The sequence below is a fragment of the Carassius gibelio genome, chromosome A7 (genome assembly GCF_023724105.1).
Source record: "Carassius gibelio isolate Cgi1373 ecotype wild population from Czech Republic chromosome A7, carGib1.2-hapl.c, whole genome shotgun sequence".
Taxonomy (NCBI): Eukaryota; Metazoa; Chordata; class Actinopteri; order Cypriniformes; family Cyprinidae; genus Carassius; species Carassius gibelio.
This window is the reverse complement of record NC_068377.1, coordinates 12,355,494-12,377,770: the sequence shown is the minus strand read 5'-3', so window position 1 is coordinate 12,377,770 and position 22,277 is coordinate 12,355,494. Positions and strand designations below refer to the sequence as shown.

General features: G+C 38.4%; 1 protein-coding gene across 1 annotated transcript in view; it reads left to right on the top strand.

The window, feature by feature from the left end:
- The first annotated feature begins 2,129 nt into the window (after positions 1-2,129).
- The window catches only part of LOC128017751 (cingulin-like protein 1), a 35,263-nt gene continuing 15,115 nt past the window's right edge, over positions 2,130-22,277 (top strand). Inside the window, exons 1-8 of the mRNA XM_052603234.1 lie at positions 2,130-2,273; positions 4,265-5,912; positions 8,866-8,960; positions 14,313-14,418; positions 14,828-14,929; positions 15,185-15,333; positions 15,796-15,937; positions 16,180-16,392. Of these exons, the coding sequence (XP_052459194.1) occupies positions 4,314-5,912; positions 8,866-8,960; positions 14,313-14,418; positions 14,828-14,929; positions 15,185-15,333; positions 15,796-15,937; positions 16,180-16,392 (2,406 nt within the window). The 5' untranslated portion in view covers positions 2,130-2,273; positions 4,265-4,313. The remainder of the gene's footprint in view (positions 2,274-4,264; positions 5,913-8,865; positions 8,961-14,312; positions 14,419-14,827; positions 14,930-15,184; positions 15,334-15,795; positions 15,938-16,179; positions 16,393-22,277) is intronic.

The window sequence follows — 22,277 nt, the reverse complement described above, 5'->3', positions numbered from 1 at the left end:
ATGTTTGATGTCAATTTGATGTCTATTTGATATCAATTGCCCGCTGGGTTGATATCAATGTGATGTCAATATGACATCAACTGAACGCCTATAACACGATGTTGATTTGATGTCAACTCAATGTCAAACATGTTGGCCCATATACTTACATAATCAATTTCAGTATGGGATGAACCTAATATTTTCACCAATTAACCACTGGAAGGACTTGATGTATAATCTGACTTTGAAATTATGTTTTGCAGCATCTTGATCAAATCTTGTCTAATATTTGACGTCAAATTGACATCAAGGTGCCCACTGGGAAGTAAGCGATTCATCCTCATACAGTGTATAGACAGCTTCAGTGTTTAACGGGGAAGAGTTCTTAAACTCGCACTAGAATGAAGTCAGTGATAATATTCTCTGATCATGTAGCCTAGATTTTCTTTGCTTGCTTTCACTATAATTTATTCATTGTTTTCAAAATCATCCCCCATTGCGTTTTCTTTCACAAATTGCACCCTGAGTATAATAACACTAACATGTAAACTCTATAGATGTTAAACGGAATGAAAGTATGAAGCCTTATGTCGAAAACACTGCAACGCCTTCTTTGCTCGATCCAGTCCGGACCCTCGGATCCCCAAACGGGGACAGACAGCGCTCCCTGCTGAACCTGCTGCAGTGATTTTGTGTTTCCCTGAAGCTCCACAGTCACAGCTTCAAGAACGATTGCACCTACACAGAGAAATGAAAACACAGCAGACCCATGACAAAGGGTGGAGTCATCAGGAGCCTACACTAGATACCCCCAATTCATTTTTGCTCTTAGTTCTTGGCTTGGCCTGTAAGGACAGTTACATTTACAGGACAAATGAGTTCTGTTACTAACTTGGAAATGACATGAGGATGAGTAAGTGACGTCAGAATTTGCATTTTGGGGTGATATTATACATACATACATACAAACATGCATGCATGCATACATACATGCATACATACATACATACATATATATATATATATATATATATATATATATATATATATATATATATATATATATATATATATATATATATAATTTTTTTATTATTAAGGAGGTTGATACTAAGGTTTTCTTCTTCAGTGTGATACATTTGAGGTATAACAGAAACATTTGTCTAAACTGTCAGTTTTATTGAGGGAGGAGAGTCATGTGTCTGTCAAAGCCAAATCTGATGAGATTTGTTAAATGTCTACACCCTCAGAAAACAGCTTGTGCATCTTAATGCTCACTAGTAGGCCTATATTCATTGTCTGTACAACAGTTTTGTCTTGATCATCAGTTGTGTTTAGTTGAAGTTTATTCAGTTGCATTGTTTTATATCAAGGAAGTTGATTGTAATTGTTGTTCTGTTAACATTACTGGCCCTATCCTTTTATAGTGTTTCTATCAGTTTTCTAGCTGTGTGAAGACACTGGGGTGTTGAAGTGTTTTTAAACCTGTCATATGCATTATGTAAATCTGTTGTCTGCAGTGCTCAATCACTAGATGGCGCTGTCAGTCTAAGAGCTGTCAGGGCATCATTTATTAAGTGTGAATGTCTAACAGTTCGTGTAGTTCAGATACACAAGAGAGGAAAATACAGCAGTAGGCCTACACAGTATTGCGTTTTCATAATGCGCTTAGAAATCTGACATTTTAATTAAAAAATTTTTTATAATGATATTCATTCTAACACTGCAAAATGTAATTATTTTTTCCCTATAAAAGCAGATGGCAAATATATGTAGGCTAAGTGTTTTTTTTTTTTTTAGAAATTATTAGTAATCGTAAAGAACATCTTGAATTTTCTTTATTGATTTGTTTTTGTTTTTAATAGCATCAGACATATAGCAACCTTTTTGTAGTTTTATTTTGAAATAGCCTAATTCTTACTAATACTTACATATCCTACATGTACATGACATAACAAAACGTTGCTGTAGAAAGCAAGAAAACTAAATCCAATATGAATGCTGTGAAAGCTATTATTCGATAAACTGTTCGTTTCTTCGCATTGTGTCTTGAGATCAGGCTCTGACAATCAGCTGCAGCGGGTGGGCGGAGTTGAGGGATGGGTGTGGGCGGGGCTTGACGCTCTACAATAGCCCGTGCGCGTCAAGTAAAACTAGTCTGAAAACAAGACGTGCAACAAGTGACTTGTTTGATCTACCGAGAGGAGATGGAGCTTTCGCTTTGTGCCATGGCTATTTACAGAGCTTGATCAACAAATAAACGCATATTTTTGGATAAACGACTAACAGCGGTAAGTGCTGCTTCTGGATTTAGTTTTTATAACAAAAAAGTGTTATTAAACATTGACATCAAATTTCATTAACTTTAATGAACTCCCAGACAGGTAATGTTCTTGTATAAAATAAATTATTATTATATTCTACCTCCAATGCTTGAACATCTGTTAGGATGATTGTTTGGTATTAATTACGCTAAACATAATGTAATAGAATGCAGAAAACAATTAAAAATAAATAAATTGATAAAACTTGGCTCAACCATGTGCATGATTTTGCTAAATAGTACATAGAAAAGGCCAAAGTTGAGGAGTTGGTAATTAGAATGAAACTAAAGACAGTTGATGAGACAGTTTCACCAGAAAACTCTGTTTTGAGTTTCCATGGAAGAGGAATGCAGGTGGAGACCTTGCTGGAATAGTTTCCCCGGCTTGAGTTAGCTTCCCTGTCAGAGCTACACATTTCCAGTGGGCACAATGAGAGGAAATAAATGCACTATATTAACACCATTGAGTCCCTCTGCACATAGTACTGTGATACAGGAGCTGAAAGAGGCTATTGTGTCATATCCTTTTTTCTGCATCAGAGCTGCTCCTTGTGGATAAGGGGCTTGTTGCTTTTTAACTTGGCCTTATTGTTCTTTATTATCTCCTATGGGGCTGGAAAGTTTGAGTCACTTCTGCTGTCATAAGTGTGTTGGCCGATGAGAGGAATTGTGCTTGGCTTGCTTATTCATTATGATGTGTTCATGAAGTGTTTTCTGTAGTAGTTTTTTTTTTTTGCTCTAGTGTCACCTTCATTCTTCATTGAACAGATTTTTTACTTGGCTATTGAAAATGAATCAATGCCGTCTTTGTTTTCTTCATTGTCAAGCCATCAGGGTTCTCCCAGGTTGCATGCACCATAATACACTGCATGCTTTGGCCATACCATTGCTGTTGTAACAACGCCATCAATATAACTCATGCAACCTTTTGTCGTCTTTGAGGTGAAAGGATGTTATCAGAGGGGTCCAGAAGAAACTGATAATAGCCTGTTGCTTGGTGTCATGCCTGTAATAGGGTGATATTTTTGCAGCTTTGTGTCCTGCCATTCCTGTGGCACAATACTGTTGCTCATTGCGTATGCCACTGAAATTATTTGGACGTGATTACACTGACGCGCACAGTAGTAGTGCAACTGCCTGTTTTTAAATGTTTGCAGTCAAATTGGCAGCGTTCTTAATAAGCTGTACTCAAAGAACCAAATTACATGAAAATGTCTTCATTGCTGTACTTTGTTTTATTTCAAAGTAAAATACAGTATAAGCTGTTGATGCACAATTTAGTCACCAGCTGTTTCAAGACAATTGAATACTAAATCTGACTTCCTCTGATTTTTTTCGGACTTTGCTTATCTTTCTAACACAGCCCCCATACTGTGCAGTGACATCATTTACTTTATTTATTTTTTCCAATGTTTGTTTTTGTTGAGATATAACCCACATCGCACTCCCTGTTAGCTTTAGTCAGCAATTTCAATGTTCTTGAGATTATAAAGTCTGTGACCCATCTGAAAGTGACATAATTTGCTCTTATGAAGTTAGCGGTCATCATTGCACTGTTTGTAATGACATCAGATACTGTAAAGCGTCATCTAACTCAAGTTCCTTGGAAAAACTAAAAAGACTTTGGCATGTGCCTGTGTCAATGTTTATCCCAGAATAAATTCCAAACCCTGAGCAATGGATATGTTTCAAAGGCTTGCAAGCAAGGTCCTTATTTGTTCAAACAACCTTTGTTTGTGGTGGAGGGTCATACTAAAAGCTTTACTTTGACTTTGATTTGGGGTCTAAAAAACCTTGATACACAAATTTTGCACAATTATCTTATTCAGAGTCATAAAAAAAACCTATATGACATAATCAAATGCTGTCAGACTTGTTGTGTAATTTTAGACATGCAAAGATACTGTTAGCGTCACAAACTACTTGTATAATAATGGGACTACTGCTTTGTTTGCATAGGTGAGCTGCTCTACAGAGAGGTATTTGGTTGTTTCGTTCAGTGTTCCTGATGGAGTCTTATAGAGTTAGCGGCATGCCAAACACTGGACTATCACAAGACTACATGCAGCCTTCCCGCTCAAGAGGCCAGAGCAATGGCACTTATGGACTCAGTATCAGAGTTCAAGGAATAGATGGACACCCCTATGTGGTCCTCAATAACCAGGATAGAGTTCTGAACCCCTATGCAGTGCCACAAAACGATAATGGACATATGGATTCTGAAAGCCCATTCAGTAATGATGAATATGATTTGAAAGAATCTAGGAAGAATCTTTCTGAAGGCCCATATATGGACGTTATGTCTCCAAAGCTCCATGGAGGTCCTCACAATGGGACTTCTGATCCTAAGAAGCAGTCCAGTCTTTTAAACTTCCAAAAGCATCCAGAGATTCTCAAGCCATATGATCCTGAGAGCAATACCCTTGGTAGCTTTCGAAATCCGCCTTCAGTTGAAAATCGAAATCCCTACACAGGATCCCTACCCAGAGCTGACTCCCCAATTGTGAGCCAAGCCAGATCCATCAGCCAAGTTCCAGAACCATCTTCACCAGATTACATGGGATACGCCCAACATCAGGATCGTCCCCAGACACTCCCGTTCAATGTACAACCTCAAACAGGTCCAACCAAAGACCATGTTCTGGCACAACCTCAGGTCAAACCCTCTGTTCAAGCACAAGCTCAGGTTAAGCCACCATTTAAGAGTCTAGTGCCCTACCAGACACAGACTCAGCCTTTACCACGCCTTCCAGTTCCTCAGCTATCTACAATAGCCAGCAACCCCAGTGACCAAACCAAGGACTCTTCTAGACCTACCAGTTCAGTGAGTAGTGCAAACTCCAGTTTGGAACGAAGTCGACGTGAACCAGGCGTGTTGCCCTTGCGCCGTACTGACTCCAGTGGCCCTGTGCTACAGTCTTCCTCCTCCCAAAAATCCTCTATGGGCTCCATGACACCAACCAAGGAAGACCAGTTGGACCAGCTTTATGCAGAGACGATCAACCGTCATGAGAACCGGCGGTACATACCTTTCCTGCCTGGCACGGGGCGTGACATTGATACTGGTTCCATCCCAGGTGTGGATGAGCTCATCAAGAAGTTTGACAGTAAAGAGACTCAACAACGCAGGGGGCGGTCAGGGCGGAGGAATAGACTTAACCCAGGAGACCTCAAGCGTTCCCGTAGTGTTGATAGCGCCATGCCATTTAGCCTTGAGGGTGACTCTGACTACTTGGATGAAGTTAGCCGGAATCGAGGCAGGTCTACAGAACATCTCCTTCGCCCATCACTCCTCCTACAGAAGGCTGCTGGAGTGAAGACTTCGCCCATGTCACCAACTTCCACTGCTGGACCCAAGATAAACCTAGGAAACACAACACAAGTTAAAAGTGCTCCAGGCTCTCCTCAGGGCACAGTCTCCAACTCTTCAGCTGCTATTTTAGGGTACAAGAATCCCCAGAGTCGTCCCTCTGTAGCACTTGTAGAGAAGAAAAATGAAGAGGTCAAACCATCACAGAGTACGAAGTGCCTGTCAAGTGTAAAAATGGGATCAATTTCTCGCCCTGGTGTCAATGGAAAAACATCAAGCACTGAAGTGGATGCCCCGGTAAGAACACATAGTTTTCCTCGTTGCTAGGGCTGCACTAATGATCGAATGTGATCGTCATGCACATCTTTTCAGTAAAGCCGGTTCTGTAATCAGTAGTAAATCTTCATCACAAGCTTTCAGGTGGAGCAGCATTTATTACAAAGAGCTGTAGTTCGCTGACAAACTACGTAAATTCGTGTTCATAATTGCAGAGCAGATAACTGTGCTATAATGATATAGAAGAAAACATTCTGCAATTATGAAAGTTGTTTGTGTAGTTTGTCAGTGAACTACGGCTCTGTGTAGTAAATGCTTTTCCATCTGAAAGCATGTGTAAATTCCACATTTAATGAGATGGCCCTCACTGCAGAAGACAAGATCCAGGGGGCGTGGTTGGGTTCAGATCCAACTCCTCCCACCTTACATATACCAAAACCTACCCGTCTCTACCCTCTGATCCCTAAATCCACCCTTCTCAACCCCTTAACCTACCAATTTCCACCCCTAGATGTGGATCCAACCACGCCCCCTGGATCTTGTCTTCTGCAGTGTGGGGCAACTGCATTTAATAACATGTTTTTACTCCAAACTCATTTCATAACATCAGTCAAGTGTTTGAAGTAAATCCTTCTGTGAGATGATGTGGCTAAAGCACTCAACATATTTTATAGTATTCTAAGCAGGGATAAAGGCTATGTTAATTAGCATTACATTATTGTATACCATATTATACACATTATAATAAGACAAACTCAGATAAACCATATATTGTTGAAACAGTGTTCGAGATGCACCGATTGCAATTTTCTTGGCTGATTTGGATTTCTGATTTTTTTGTAAGTGTGAACTGCCGATACCGATTTTTGCCGATTCCGATTTTCTTTCTAAGAAATATAATTGGAGGACAAGGGAATATTGTTGCGCTCAGATGAAGGCTAGTTGTAAGTCCAGGTGCGTGAAAACCAGTAAAATGTAGAAGAGACTGTGGATGGTTCGCACTCTGAAAAACTAGACAAAAAGTTTTTGTCTAGTTTTTCAGAGTGCGAACCATCTACAGTCTCTTCTAAGAAATATAATTGACAGCATATACAAACAAAAATGTACTTTTCTTCAAAGCAAAATTTTGTTTTCATAATAGAAATTATTAAACATTGCAATTTCCCAAGTTACAGGATCTTCTCTCACTTAAACAACTCTCAAAAAATAAAAGTACTCTGTGACTGGAAAGAAGTAGAAAGAAACAATTAACTGAAAATGAGTTGCTTTATAAAACAAAACAACTTTATAAATTGACCGTTTTCTCTTTTTTTACATGTCTTACAAAAGTCAAAAGATCCTATGAATTAACAAAACTGAAGTGCACAATACTCTTCTGAATAATAATAGTGCAGTAAGTGGGTAATAAATGTTGCCAGAATATGTATAGGCAAAATGCTACTTGAGCATTAATGGCATGTGTTTCCCCCGTGGTTTATTTTAGCCTTACAAGTTTCACAAATAGCAAACTTGTCTTCTTCACTCACAGTAAAAAACTTCCACAACTACAACATGTTTGCATTAGGGCTGGGTTTTGAAACAAATTTCATAATTAAATTTCGATTCTCATTCACAAGCTTTCGATTCAATTAGGTTACCAATTTAATTCGATTCAATATCGATTATTTTGGATATATATTAGGTACAGTACTTGTTACAGTACCAGGAAGTTTTCTCAAGGAAAACAAACGTTTCAACTAATGCTGTAAAATATACTTGAGAGTCATTTGGTACTACTATAATATTGAAGGTTAAAATTGACTGATTTATAAGCTATAGCATACAATTGTTAAAATTACACAATGGAGTTTATAAAATAATAAAGTTACAATTGCATAATAATATTTCTACTTCAATTCGTATTTTTAAAAAATTTTAATTTATGGATTTATTAAAAAAAATGTAAACAATGACAGTAAAAATTATAATGAATATGTTATATGGTGCATATATTTAGCAAAATACCCCTGAGTTTACGGTCATTGGATATGTTTGTTTCTGAGGTAAATGTGACATTACTTGACATTGTTTATAAGCTGTTATATTGATGTCTTTATGCGGCTGAAACACTGATTGAGAGATTACAACTTTACAATCCTTATCCTGTCTCATGTAAAGTCATGAATCATATTTATTTTAAGCTGAAGCTGGTATTAATGTGGAGGATATGATTGTTTCATGTTGAACTGGGGCACTGCTACAGCGATCTGTCACTCCAGATTAAACAGTGCCAAAACAGTATTTATTGTTTGAATACTGTAATACCATGGACATAAATTGAAATCTGAGACTTTGTTTCCTATTAAAAGCACCAAAGCACAATGCTTACTGCGATTTATTGAATGGGAAGTGCCCTTCAATGTTCCATCCATTAACTGAAAACAGGCTAGATTAATAGATTTTTGGGATTTAAGAATCGATATTCCATTAAAAAGAGAATCGATTGATATCAAGATATCAATATTTTTACCCAGCCATAATTTTCATGCGCTGGCGCTCACACATCTGTCGATGTAGACAGATCGACTCAAAATCGCAAAGACATGAGACTGATCGGCAATCACCGATCATGCAGGAAATCAGCCGATTCCGATACCTGTCCGATCGATCGGTGCATCTCTAAACCGTGTTTATTAGTCACCTTGAATCAATGAAAGCAGTTAAATCTTCTGTTTATTCAGCAAGGCTATAGGGATTTTAGATTTACTACTGATCACAGAACCGTGCTTCACTGAAAGATACGCATGACAATCTCAGCTTCTACGTAATTTCGATTTATCACCTTGTGAGAATTAATTTTTATATTTATCGTGCAGCCCTGCTCGTTGTATTTTGAAATATTTACCACCATTATGGGGGGACCAGTAATTTGTTTTATGCATGTATACATATCATGACATGTATCTCTTTTTTATTATTTTATCTTTTTGCTCAGGTGACACCTGACCTTCTGAAAGGTCAAGAAGAGCTTTCACAACAAACAAATGAAGAGACTGCCAAGCAGATATTATTCAGTTACCTCAAAGATGGGTGGGTGCACTTTCCAAATTGTTTTGTATAGATTTGTTGAACATATCAAGAAATATAAAAAAATGTACATGTAAAAAAAACATTAACTTAGAATATTTATCAATTGCTCAATGACAAATCAGAGTCAACCACAAATGAGAACAAGGAAAAGTTAAAAACCCTTTTAAAAATCTATAATCTAGTATATGCATATACCATTTTCTAAAGAAGTTTAGTTTTAATGCTTGATATTAAAACTATGTCGTTGATAACTTTCAAAAACATTTGTAATTTTACTAGTTTACACACACACAGTACTGTGCAAAAGTCTTAGGCCACTAGTATTTTCACTGACAAAAAATTATTTTAAGTCAGTTATTTCTATATTTTGCTGTAGTGTGTCAGTAGGAAATATCAGTTTACATTACAAACATTATTTTGCTATTAATTGTAATAATCCTGTGAGATATTTGTTTGCACAAGGAATCTGACAGAAGTGAGTGCTCGACACATAGATCTGATCTAATCATCATCATCCAGTCTGTCCTGAATAACAAGAAGAATCAGAACAAACTGAGACAGACTCAGTCCAGAGGAACTGTGGCAATGTCTCCAAGACACTTCTAGAAACCTACCTGCAAAGCTACCTGAAAAACCTGGGACAATTTTTTTTTAATGCATGTTGATTTAATTTAGTTAAGTTAATAGAAGATCATTAAATCTATTTTGGTATTATTTTGGCATTACTCACTTTACACCATTTTTACATAAGTGCCTAAAATTTTGCCCAGTACTGTAGCTTTGCAGATTTCTTGAACTTTCTTGGAGACATTGCCACAGTTCTTCTGGATTGAGGCTGTCTCAGTTTGTTCTGTTTCTTCATGTTATTCAGGACAGACTGGATGATGATTAGATCAGATCTATGTGTGGAGCACTCGCTTCTGTCAGAGAAACCAAGAAAGTGGCAAGATAAAAACCACTATTTTCTGTTTCAAACTTTCACATCGTATCTTTAGGTTATAATAACAGAAAAAAAAATTTTAATCCAGGTTTTGATTTTCAAAGATTTACAGTATTGTTCAAAATAATAGCAGTACAATGTGACTAACCAGAATAATCAAGGTTTTTCGTATATTTTTTTATTGCTACGTGGCAAACAAGTTACCAGTAGGTTCAGTAGATTGTCAGAAAACAAATGAGACCAAGCATTCATGATATGCACGATCTTAAGGCTGTGCAATTGGGCAATTAGTTGAAAGGGGTGTGTTCAAAAAAATAGCAGTGTGGCATTCAATCACTGAGGTCATCAATTTTGTGAAGAAACAGGTGTGAATCAGGTGGCCCCTATTTAAGGATGAAGCCAACACTTGTTGAACATGCATTTGAAAGCTGAGGAAAATGGGTCGTTCAAGACATTGTTCAGAAGAACAGCGTACTTTGATTAAAAAGTTGATTAGAGAGGGGAAAACCTATAAAGAGGTGCAAAAAATGATAGGCTGTTCAGCTAAAATGATCTCCAATGCCTTAAAATGGAGAGCAAAACCAGAGACGTGGAAGAAAACGGAAGACAACCATCAAAATGGATAGAAGAATAACCAGAATGGCAAAGGCTCAGCCAATGATCACCTCCAGGATGATCAAAGACAGTCTGGAGTTACCTGTAAGTACTGTGACAGTTAGAAGACGTCTGTGTGAAGCTAATCTATTTTCAAGAATCCCCCGCAAAGTCCCTCTGTTAAAAAAAAGGCATGTGCAGAAGAGGTTACAATTTGCCAAAGAACACATCAACTGGCCTAAAGAGAAATGGAGGAACATTTTGTGGACTGATGAGAGTAAAATTGTTCTTTTTGGGTCCAAGGGCCACAGGCAGTTTGTGAGACGACCCCCAAACTCTGAATTCAAGCCACAGTACACAGTGAAGACAGTGAAGCATGGAGGTGCAAGCATCATGATATGGGCATGTTTCTCCTACTATGGTGTTGGGCCTATTTATCGCATACCAGGGATCATGGATCAGTTTGCATATGTTAAAATACTTGAAGAGGTCATGTTGCCCTATGCTGAAGAGGACATGCCCTTGAAATGGTTGTTTCAACAAGACAATGACCCAAAATACACTAGTAAACGGGCAAAGTCTTGGTTCCAAACCAACAAAATTAATGTTATGGAGTGGCCAGCCCAATCTCCAGACCTTAATCCAATTGAGAACTTGTGGGGTGATATCAAAAATGCTGTTTCTGAAGCAAAACCAAGAAATGTGAATGAATTGTGGAATGTTGTTAAAGAATCATGGAGTGGAATAACAGCTGAGAGGTGCCACAAGTTGGTTGACTCCATGCCACACAGATGTCAAGCAGTTTTAAAAAACTGTGGTCATACAACTAAATATTAGTTTAGTGATTCACAGGATTGCTAAATCCCAGAAAAAAAAAAAGTTTGTACAAAATAGTTTTGAGTTTGTACAGTCAAAGGTAGACACTGCTATTTTTTTGAACACACCCCTTTCAACTAATTGCCCAATTGCACAGGCTTAAGAGCGTGCATATCATGAATGCTGGGTCTTGTTTGTTTTCTGACAATCTACTGAACCTACTGGTAACTTGTTTGCCACGTAGCAATAAAAAATATACTAAAAACCTTGATTATTCTGGTTAGTCACATTGTACTGCTATTATTTTGAACAATACTGTATTATAAAATGTTATTATTTTGTTCCCAAAATGCAATAAATCCATCATACTTTTTTCTCAAAATGCAATAAATCAGTTGAATCAATATGAAAGTTATTTTTCATATTGAAACACAACATAGGAAGTTGATCCACATATGACAGCCTCTGAGCTTGGTCAATACTAATCTTATATACAGGCACTGGACTAAAACTACATCCATCAGTCATCGTTTCCAACATGAATTCAACCGGTCATCTTGTTAATACTATAAATTAATTACAGCAATAAAAGAACATTTTGTAATGAACAAGAGCATTAACAACATCACATTAGACCACAGAAATTCCAAAATAAAATGTCCCTTACATTCAGCTTCCAAAAGTGCATTCATCTTTGTCATGTTACATTCATTTAGCTGACTAGTGCTATGTGCTGCTGTATTAACAAAAACATGAATGGGATTAATAAAAACATTAACACTGATAAGCTACGCAATATCACGTTCATAATCAAATGCGATTCATCTAATGAACGCGATATAGCGTAGCTTATCAGTGATCTGCAGCTCTGTGTATTAAATGCATCTGAGTAATTTCCATCTGAAAGCATGTGATGGAGATTTACCAGTACTATTAATCACAGAACTGACTTTACTGACGAGATGTGCATGGCAATCACATGCGATTTATCGTGAAGCTCTTGTTTGTTGATCACAAAGTACAAAGAAGATGAGGAAAACTAAGATGCCAGATGTATTCAAAGCGTGCCATTACTGTCCTGAGTGCCTGGAATGGTGCGCTGTGATTGGTTGAGTGGAAATATCGCATTATACAAAAAAAGGCAGACCGGCGTTTATCTCATTTTGGGGAAAAAAGGAGAACACCTGACCTAATAACTGTGAATATCGCATTTTGCATAAAATTAAAAATTTACATTTCAATACCGACCAGATACAATACTTGATTTGGGCAGAAACTCTCAGAATTTTTTTCTTTTTTTTCTTTTTAAATGGAGTTTATCACGGTTTGGAAACAAACTCTTTATATATAATTTATTTTATTTATTTATTGGAGTGTTGTCATTTTTTTGGAGTACTGACATTTTATTTATTTATCTTATTATTATTGGCCTTAACTGTCATGAAGGCCTGCAGGAATCCTCTCTATTGTATAATTTCCATTTCTGCTACATGTTGGTTTCACAACCCAATTTTAACTGGCACACAAAAGTTTTTGACAAATTATAAATGTGACAATTGGTTCCTTATTGGTCTATGGTTGTTTCCTACTCAATTGTTCACTCTTTTTTTTTTCTCTCTCTCTGAGAAGTGATATTTTTCTTGGAATTTAAGGTAGTTTCCATAGTCTGACACATAATGATAACACTACAAGAATTTGACCTCCCCTCATTTCTTTTTCACTTATTACAATAGAATCATCCACTCACAATTCTAACTCCCACGCTTCTTTCTCTAAACAGCAGGTTCTCAATTTTCCTCTTCTAACATCTTCCATCAAAATGGCAAGTCATATTTATTATGATAAACTTTCAAAAAAAGTTTGTTTGCTTGTTGGATTTGTTCCAGACTCTTAGCTCACTGCCAACAACTCCAATCTGTTATTTGACTAGGACTACATTTCCACCCAAAACAGCACTGTTTCCTGCACTGTTTCCTGCTCTCACCTGCATGATCACTGCACAGCTTCAAACGACGGCCCAGCCTGCTCTAGTGCAGGGGTTCTCAAGTCCAGCTCTCTGCAGGGTTCATCAAACACACCTGAACAAGCAAATTAGTGTCTTCAGGATTACTAGAAAGTTAATAGCTATGAGTTTATTAAAGTTGGTGCTAAACTCTACATGAAAGTGGACCTCGAGGGCCAGAGTTGAGAACCCGTGCTCTAGTGAATAGCTGAACCCGTGCCCTCCCTGAACTCCATATTCTTGATGTCAAATGTCCGTTCTCTTTGCTTTCCTTATGTGCTGCATGGAGGGAGGTAAGCAGAGCGGATTATACACCAGTGTCTGGGAACCCTCTGCACCCTTGCATATCTAGGATCAGATATCTTCTGGTCAATGGCAACTTTTATCAACCAGCCCTGCAGGCAAATCTTGTCCTGAGGTAGTAGTTAGTTACCATTCAATGGAGCTTGCCGTATATGCATCAGGTTAAGGGTTTTGATAGCTATAATTAGGCAAAAAAAAAAATTGTCAGCAGTGTTGTGACATGAACGTCTGTTGGCGACAGCAGCTTATGTCATGAAACCATTAATTACCGTCCGCTCTGTGGGATGTGTGTGTGTTTGAAGGAGATGCAGTGCTGGTCTGCTGGTTTCATCTCTCTCTTTGTGAAATGTAATCATACGCTTTAGTCTGAAGTTGCATGGAAGCAGCCCAATGTTTTGTGCTTTTCCCTGATGCATCACTCGAGTGCCCTGGGAACATGTGGGTGTGCGCGTGCGTCCCTGCTCAGACACATTCACTCCGAGACATGTGACTTAAAAGAAGGCAGTAATTAGGGTGGACTGGTCATAAGGTGACACATCAAAGCCAGAGTTCTCTGTTCTCTCCACACAAGCAAAGAGCCAGGCTGATTTTTCCCAGGAATTATACTCCGATACAGTCACTCACACTCACACACACACACACACAAAATCAGCATACATGTTGAATGAATTATGAGCACTTGTGTCATGTTTTGCAGGAGCAATGATAACGATGACACCACCAAGAGAAAGGTCAACCTGGTGTTTGAAAAAATCGAGACCTTGAAGTCACGGGCCGCTGGGAACGTGCAGGACGACAACAAAGTGAGCCGTTGTTGTGGCGTTGTAATTGGGTTCAACAAACAGCTAAGACTGTGAGCCTCTTATAAGAGAGACTTAGTCTATCTCTTGGAGAAAGTATAAAGGCTGCAGAGGTTATTTACTCCGCAAACAGCATAGTCATGGCTAATGTTTAAACGTTATGCAGGCAAAATCAGTCGTCTCTTTTACTGATTTTATTTTAAAATATCACCTACAACATCATAAAATATTTTATATGCAAAGACCAGTTTACAGTGAATTCGCATTACAAATTGCCATGGGTTGAAATATTTCTGATTAAAACTGAAAGAGAACTTGATGCTTATGCTCTGTTTGGATGGTAATATGGATCAACTCTCTGTAATATAGCACCTGAAAAGAGCTGTGTTCCATTTAAACATTTCTCTTTCAGTCTCCAGACCCTGCAGCCCAGGCTAGAGCCCTTCAAAAGCAGAAAGCAGATCTGGAAAAAGAAATTGCTGATCTTAAGAAACAGCTTGAGGATGAGAGCAAGGTAACGGTGAAACCCTCTCTCTCTCCACTTATACCTCTACTCCCGTAACCAGACCACTGCTCTGTCTGTTAGGAGCTTCCATGTTAACTGAAAATCCCGCTCTTATCACTCCTCGAGATCAATTATCAAATGAACCAATTACTGTCTGCTACTGTCTGAAGACTGGGCCTTATATTCAAAGATGCCCAATGTCTCAAACAGTCGATGATTTTAATTTCCTGTCCTTACTGTCATTTCTTATGTCTTTCCCTGCAGAAGCGCAGTGATCTGAATGAGACTCAGCTGAAGGTGGGAGCAGGAATGAAAGACTTGAGGAGAGAGCTGGACCAGAGTCAAGCCGAGTGCAGCAGACTGCGGGACAAACTTAGTAAAACAGAGGCTGACCTGCTCTCTACAGTAGAGGAGTAAGATGCTGTCTCACACAGACGAAAGACCCACACAGAATCTGTGCATTTAGATAATTCTGCAAAAATGGAACCCCTGTAATTGACAACATTCAGTTAAAAGCTCTTTTAGCTTGCCCAATTTACTATATTTAAATCCATTCTGCAGATTTTAATGCAGAAGATGCTGGTTCATGTCTCCATGGCCCTGCTTATGTTTATGAGCCGTCTATTTGCTCTCTGTGAATTTCGGAGCAAAAGTAAAACTTACAGGTGTTGGCCCTGATGTGAATCCTCCTAACACTGAAAATCTACACTACCCTCAGATATGCAAGTTTCTGGGATTCCTCCATCTTGCCTCTAAGGTTGTCAAAATAAAGTGTCAATTATAGAGACCACGGTTTGAATTGGCAGGGGTTTATATGGCCATGAACTCAGCAGATGTCTCTTCAGGTATTCTGAGTGTATTCATGTGTATTTCAGACTCTACCAGGTGAAAATGGAGAAAGAGCAGTACCAGACTGAGATCCGGGACCTACAAGACCAGCTCTCAGAGATGCACGATGAGCTGGATGAAGCCAAACAATCTCAAACAGACAGCACAGACAAAGAGGCCATGATGGAGGTACATTATTTATACTTTTCTTCAACAAGGACATATTAAATAAGAATAACAGATTTCTCATCCCAAAACCCCAAATCATCCCAAACTTTTGAACAATAGTCTAACTTCTGTTGAGGCGCATAAAATTTCACAGAAACCATGCAAATTTTATACATCAGTAATCTGTACCATGACAGATCCAGCATTTGCATATTCAAACTAATTAAGACTTGAAACTGATAGAACTCTCCTGTCCTCTCTAGGACTTCATGCAATTGAAGCTAGATCTCCAGGAGCTCCTTCTAGCCAAAGAGGAGCAGGAGGAGCTGTTGAGGAGGCGTGAGAGGGAGCTGACCGCTCTCAAAGGGGCTCTGAAAGAGGAGGTGGCCACTCATGATCAGGAAGTGGATAAACTTAGGGAGCAGTATGAAAAGGAGATCCGTAAGCTGCAGATGGCTGTGGAGGAAGCTAAACAGGTGATTTATATCTGCCTTTTTACATTTTGAACTGAAACAACTCACAAATAAATGTGAGGTCTGTGTGATGTTAGAAACCATGTAAACATTTCCTGAACCCATTCCCTCTCTATTTCCCTATCATTTCCTGTCAAGTGCCATGTAACAAAGGAAATACGAAGTTTAAAGTATTTTTAACAGATTTAGTGTTAAGACACACCCATTTCATATTTTTTAAAATGATGCAAAAAAAGTTAAAAAATATTGTCAAATTATGATTTCATGTTTTGAAAAAGTATGGGACTATTTTCACCTTCAGCCTTGTCATCAGTTTTCATAAAAAAGTGATTTTAGCAAACTCTAATAGTTGATCGTGATGATTTTATTCGGATGAGGGCAAAACAGATGACAAAATCCCCAAACACTGAAGACACACATACTGTTAGAGCAGCATGAGAGGCGTATTTAGTTACGGAATAAAACAAATGTGAAGAGAAAGAGTGAAAGAGGCAGTCTGAGGACAGAATGGTGCCCACAGGCGGGTGGAACTCCTTTAGCCTGCCTCTTAGCTCACTTCCTTTTTGCAACAAAGGAGCTTCCTGTCCAGAGGAGGCCATTGTTGTCTCAGTTTAGTTGTATTTTAAGAGAGTAAACAGGCAAAGTGTCTTGGGCCGGTGCCATAATAAACCTGCTGCAGAACTCACTGTGCTTCTTTTCGAAATAGCTGCATGTTGGGAGAATAGTGGATGGTTTTATCCTTGGATCTTTGAGAAGCTGACAGAGAGACTGATTATGTCTTTCTGGATATTTTAGCCAGCGACCAAGCCATCAGGCTCAATAAGTATTGCCGTGCACGTGGTGTTAGTGTTGATAGGAAGGTCCCATGTGGAGGAACACTGAAGGGTGAAGCACTAAATGGAGTTTAGCGCTGCTTAATATCAGCGGCAAGCCATCACGAATCTAATGAGGCTCTGATGGGGTGGTTAGCTGGTTTCTTTCTCTTTCTTTGAAAATGAATGATGGGTTTGTTTCATATGCAAATGGCTGGGGGAATTGTGGCCAATAAGTGGGTCACTGTGCAGACATGGGGGTCTTACGGATGACACAATGAGGAGAGTTTTATCCAAAAAGGTTAGTTTGTTTTTGTTTTCCCCCATGAGGTATTCTCTAAAGTTTGCATTAGTTCAGATTACTGATATCAGGTTTCTGAGTAAACTTTATGTGGATATTTCTACAAGGCTTTTTACCAGCAATGTAGATGCAGAGTGGTGTTTGTTTCTGTCCGTTTGTATGGCTGCATAATAAAGGTATTGCTCTGCCCTAATAGTACGAGGGGAAACAGAAAGGGAAGTTGGGGCTCACAGTGTCCCCCATCTCAGCAAGAGATCGAAGGGATTCTCTCCCTGCTCCAATAGCTTTCTCTATTTTCTTATTCGGGACTGGATTCTTTTACCAAAGCCAGACCCTCACTATTATGAATCGGGTCAGTTATGGACCGTTATATCAGCCAGTTATTTCCATTTTGAGATTATTCCATTAATATCAGTGAACATTACAAAAAGTTTCACTGCTGCCGTATTAGTTTCAAACTCTATAACGGCGGCTTTGTGAATGGAGTTTTTTTTGTATTATTATTATTGTATTTAATGTGTTTATACAACTGTTTTGACTGCAGCTCATTTACTGTCAAGAAAGTTGTATTATATCTCTAGTTTTTAAATTAAAGATCCCATTTTTCTTGCTTTTTTGAAGCTTTTATTGTGTTTACAGTGTGCAATATAACATGTGTTTATGTTTCGCGTGTAAAAAAACACAGTATTTCTCACACAATTCACATATCTGTATACCGCTGTTTTCACTGTCATAAAAACGAGTGGATGACTTCCTTGTTCTATAAAGTCCCTCCTTCAGAAGTACGTAACGAGTTCTGATTGGGCCAGCGGTTCCTGTGTTGTGATTCGACAGCAGCTTACAGCACGCTGCCCTCCTGGAAACACGATTGGGCTAGTTTTGGACTAGTTTTGAGAAGCAAGTGGGCAGGAGCATGTGCTGGAGATGTACTTATAATCACAGGAGCGTTTTTACTGACGAGATGCGCATGAAAATCGCATTACATTTTTTTTGCACAGCCCTAACATCTAGTTAACAAAGCTAAACAGCGTTGCCCTTTGTGTAATAAACTCACCAACTTAAATAATAAAATACACTTACCGGTTGTGGTCCATAAACAACACCTTCTCCAGACAAAGAGGAAACTGCTCCATCTTTCAAGAATAATCTTTGTGCGAATCCAGCATTAAACTGATTGAGATTGAGGAAGCTGTCCTCAGCAAAATGTGCTGCACATAGTTTTACATGTGGATTATAATTTTTAACCATTAATCTCCAAGTACAGCATTCCTGGGAAGGCCAAACAAAGATGGTTGGACTCTGAGATGAAAATAACAGCGTTTCGACAACATGGCGACAAACACAAATGCAGCTCCTCCTCTTCTCCGTCGGAGCACAATTGTATTGTTAGTTGTTAAATAAAAATTTCCATTGACTGAATAAAAAAAAAGTCCTATCCATAAAAAGCATTTTATTTCATTAAAGTTTCCAGTTGATTAGCTAATTTTTGACTTCAAACACGTTATATCTTAGCCTGGTAATACCAGACTCTGCTACTTCACTTTGCTTCGTAGACAGAGTCTGGAATGGCATAATAGAGAAGTGTTTTCTCTCTCGCTAGGGGGCGCTTGTCTGAAGTTTAAAATCATTAGTTACCCGTAAGCCAATCAGATACGTTTAGTTATGACGTATGTTATGTGCCTGTACAGCCGCATCGAAGCACAGACATCATGCATCGAACTCAAATCTATGATTGAACTTCTACTGTAAACCTGTTGTAAACACATGATGATGTTAATCTACGCATCTACGTCACGGCTCTCAGCCCGCCCTCTGTTCGTTGATTGGCCCGGCTGTTTCCAGACCGGTGGCAAACAAAAAGCTCTGACGCTGTATCAGACTGAGTACAGAAGCGAAATGAAATTGAGCGGAAGTAGGAAGTCTGACGTAGTCAGGCTAGTTATATCTGACTCTACCAGAAAAAACTAATACGTAAAATTAAAGCAGTTTTATTATATCATATGTTATATTATATTTGTTGAGAGACAATGGGTTAATAGTTTTCAAGTGTTACGTACTTCATAATGGAGCATAATAATTACAACTAGTTTTAAATTGGTGTATAATGAGAGATACTTAATCATAATTATGCTATTGTTTACTTAAGGTGCCTTTAAATATTTCTTATATTTAAAGATGCTAGGCAGTAGTCTGTATGCTGCCATTCAAAAGTTTGGACTAAAAAGTAAGATTATAATATTTAATTAATTATGATTTTAATGTATTTGTATTTTATAAAAAATAGAGTAAAAACTGTAATATTGTGAATTATCATTATTAGAGTTTAAAAGAGTTTTTAAAATGTCTTTTATTTTAAAATAATTTAAAATGTAATTTTCCCCTGTGTTAGCGAAGCTGAATTTTCAGCATCCATTACTCCAGTATTCAGTGTCACATGATCCTTCAGAAATCGTTTTGGTGCTCAATAAACATTTCTTATTATAAATGTTGAAAGTTTTGCTGTTTAATATTTTTCTCCCAGTGAAGTATTTGTTCTCAGGATTATATGATGAAAAGAAAGTTAAAATGTTAGTTCACCTTCAAAATAAAAATGCTGCCCTTTATTACTGACCCTCATGTAGTTTTAAACCCATAAGAAATAATTAAGATATTTTTGATGAAATTCGAGAGCTTTATGACTCTGCATAGACAGCAATACAACTGACACCTTCAAGCCCCAGAAAGATAATTAATGACAGAACTTTCATTTTTGGGTGAACTTTACCTTTAATCTGTCTTTGTTGAATAAAAAATATTAATTTCTCAAAAAAAGAATGTAAGTTCTGAAGGTAAATGTCTCGGTGGTCTACCCTACAGCCACTCATATGAGCAACTCCTCTCAGTCCACCACTACTGAAAATCCAAACCAGATCTTGCATTGGTTGTTGGCATCAGAATGTGTAGCTTTTGGTGTATTTGAGTGCAGCGCTGTTACTGTGCTGTATTTGTTTGTTTTGTGGGCTGTGGCTGATATAGAGCTCTAACGGTCGTTTTGGGGCTGTTTGGGGAGCGACAGTCTCACAGGACGTGGTGTGTTTCCTCAGGTGATGATAGCAAACTGTTCGGGCCTGCTCTGTGGTGATTCAGCTGGATGTCAGAGTGGGAAGAGAGGAAGTGTAGGACCTGATAGAGGGACAAAGGGATGTGTAACATTGAAAATTAAAGAATGAAAAAAAAAGTGAAGAACAGCCATATGAAAACAAATAGAAGCTTTAAAGAGATTATGTGCATCTACATCTCACCCTTCAGCCTAATAGAAACAAGCTCAGTTGTTTTCCTTACAGTGTCTTGATTGACAGTGACGATGATTGTAAGCGATTTCTGTGACAGTTCATAGTCTATATAAACAGCAGCCCTCATGCGTGACGCATACTTGGCATATAAGTAGGCCACGGCAGGGTCCTCACTACAGACTGAACCCTCTCCAGTTTTGGCCTGGATTCTTCTGCCATTGTTCTCACTGTCCCACAGAGCCAAAGTCCCCTGCTGTCAGATGAAGTGTAGTGCCCTGAAACTCTACAAACCTCCCACCATGAGCTCAGCAGAGGGGGTCCGACTCTCTGTGCTCCCGCCTTTATGAGATTAAACACAGAAGCACAAAGCTAAGGATTTAGCCCAGGCTCCAACTGAATCCAGACATCTTGGCTGTGCTTTTAAAAACAGCATGATGGCAGTTACATGCCACTACCTTAAACGAACATTACAGATGTGTCTTTGTGTATAGAAAACAAGTGCTGAGTTGATTTAAGTTACTATCACACCCAGTCTCATATCACACAATGTGTATGTCAGTGTCAAGTGTGGCTGGGAAAGTTATTTGCCCAACATGCTTCTCATATCTGTTGTAATTGCAATAAAGAAAATTAACATTGAAACATTTATATATGAAGAGTACATCGAAGCTGAAGGATATCAACCGAAGCCCTGCTTGCACCTGGTTTTTACATCATTTGTCAGATCTGCCTGGTTTGCATTTATGTGACCCATTAAATCTTCCACATCACTGTTCCCAACTATTTACAATTACAACAACTGTTCTCAATGATTTCATGGGTAGTTTTGGCATAGTGAAGAAGGCATATTAAGATGCGAGGCGAGAGTAAACAAATCCCAAAAAGCTTTGGGATCTGATCTCCAGAAATGCATGTGACCACATTTGTAGTGTAATGTGTCCTAAGATTGAAAACCTTGTAAACCGGGTAAACCAGCTCTACAAATGCTTGGTCATGAAATATGGGGAAGACGTGCACAAGATTTAATTTGCTCTTTTAGACATCTGTTTGAAATCTGTGTGCATTTTAACCCCTGCTTGCCATTTACAATACCTTGTTCATTCACAGAAAATGTTTTCTGCAGCTGGAAAGAAATCAGTGCTTTTCAAGCAGCACTTTTTCATTTCCACCTTAAGCACCTCTCGCCCGTCGTCCTGCTTCGCCACATTTGTGTCTATGTGCTCTTTGTTTAGGAGCGAGGCTATTGTAACATATACCACTTGGATGCAGGAATAGACCCGGTGTTGTTTGGAGCTGGAGTGGTATTCAAAAGCTGAAAACTTTCTGCTTGGCTGATAAAGTTTCAAGTACCCTGGATGACCTGTCGCTTATGTTTCTATGGTTTTGTATTCTTATCTTTCTGTCGAGTCACAGCGCTTTTATTGAGAAAAGCGTCTGGCATGTAAACAGAGGTCACATTGAAAAGTTGACCATACGAATAGATGACTAATTGGGCTTGGCTCT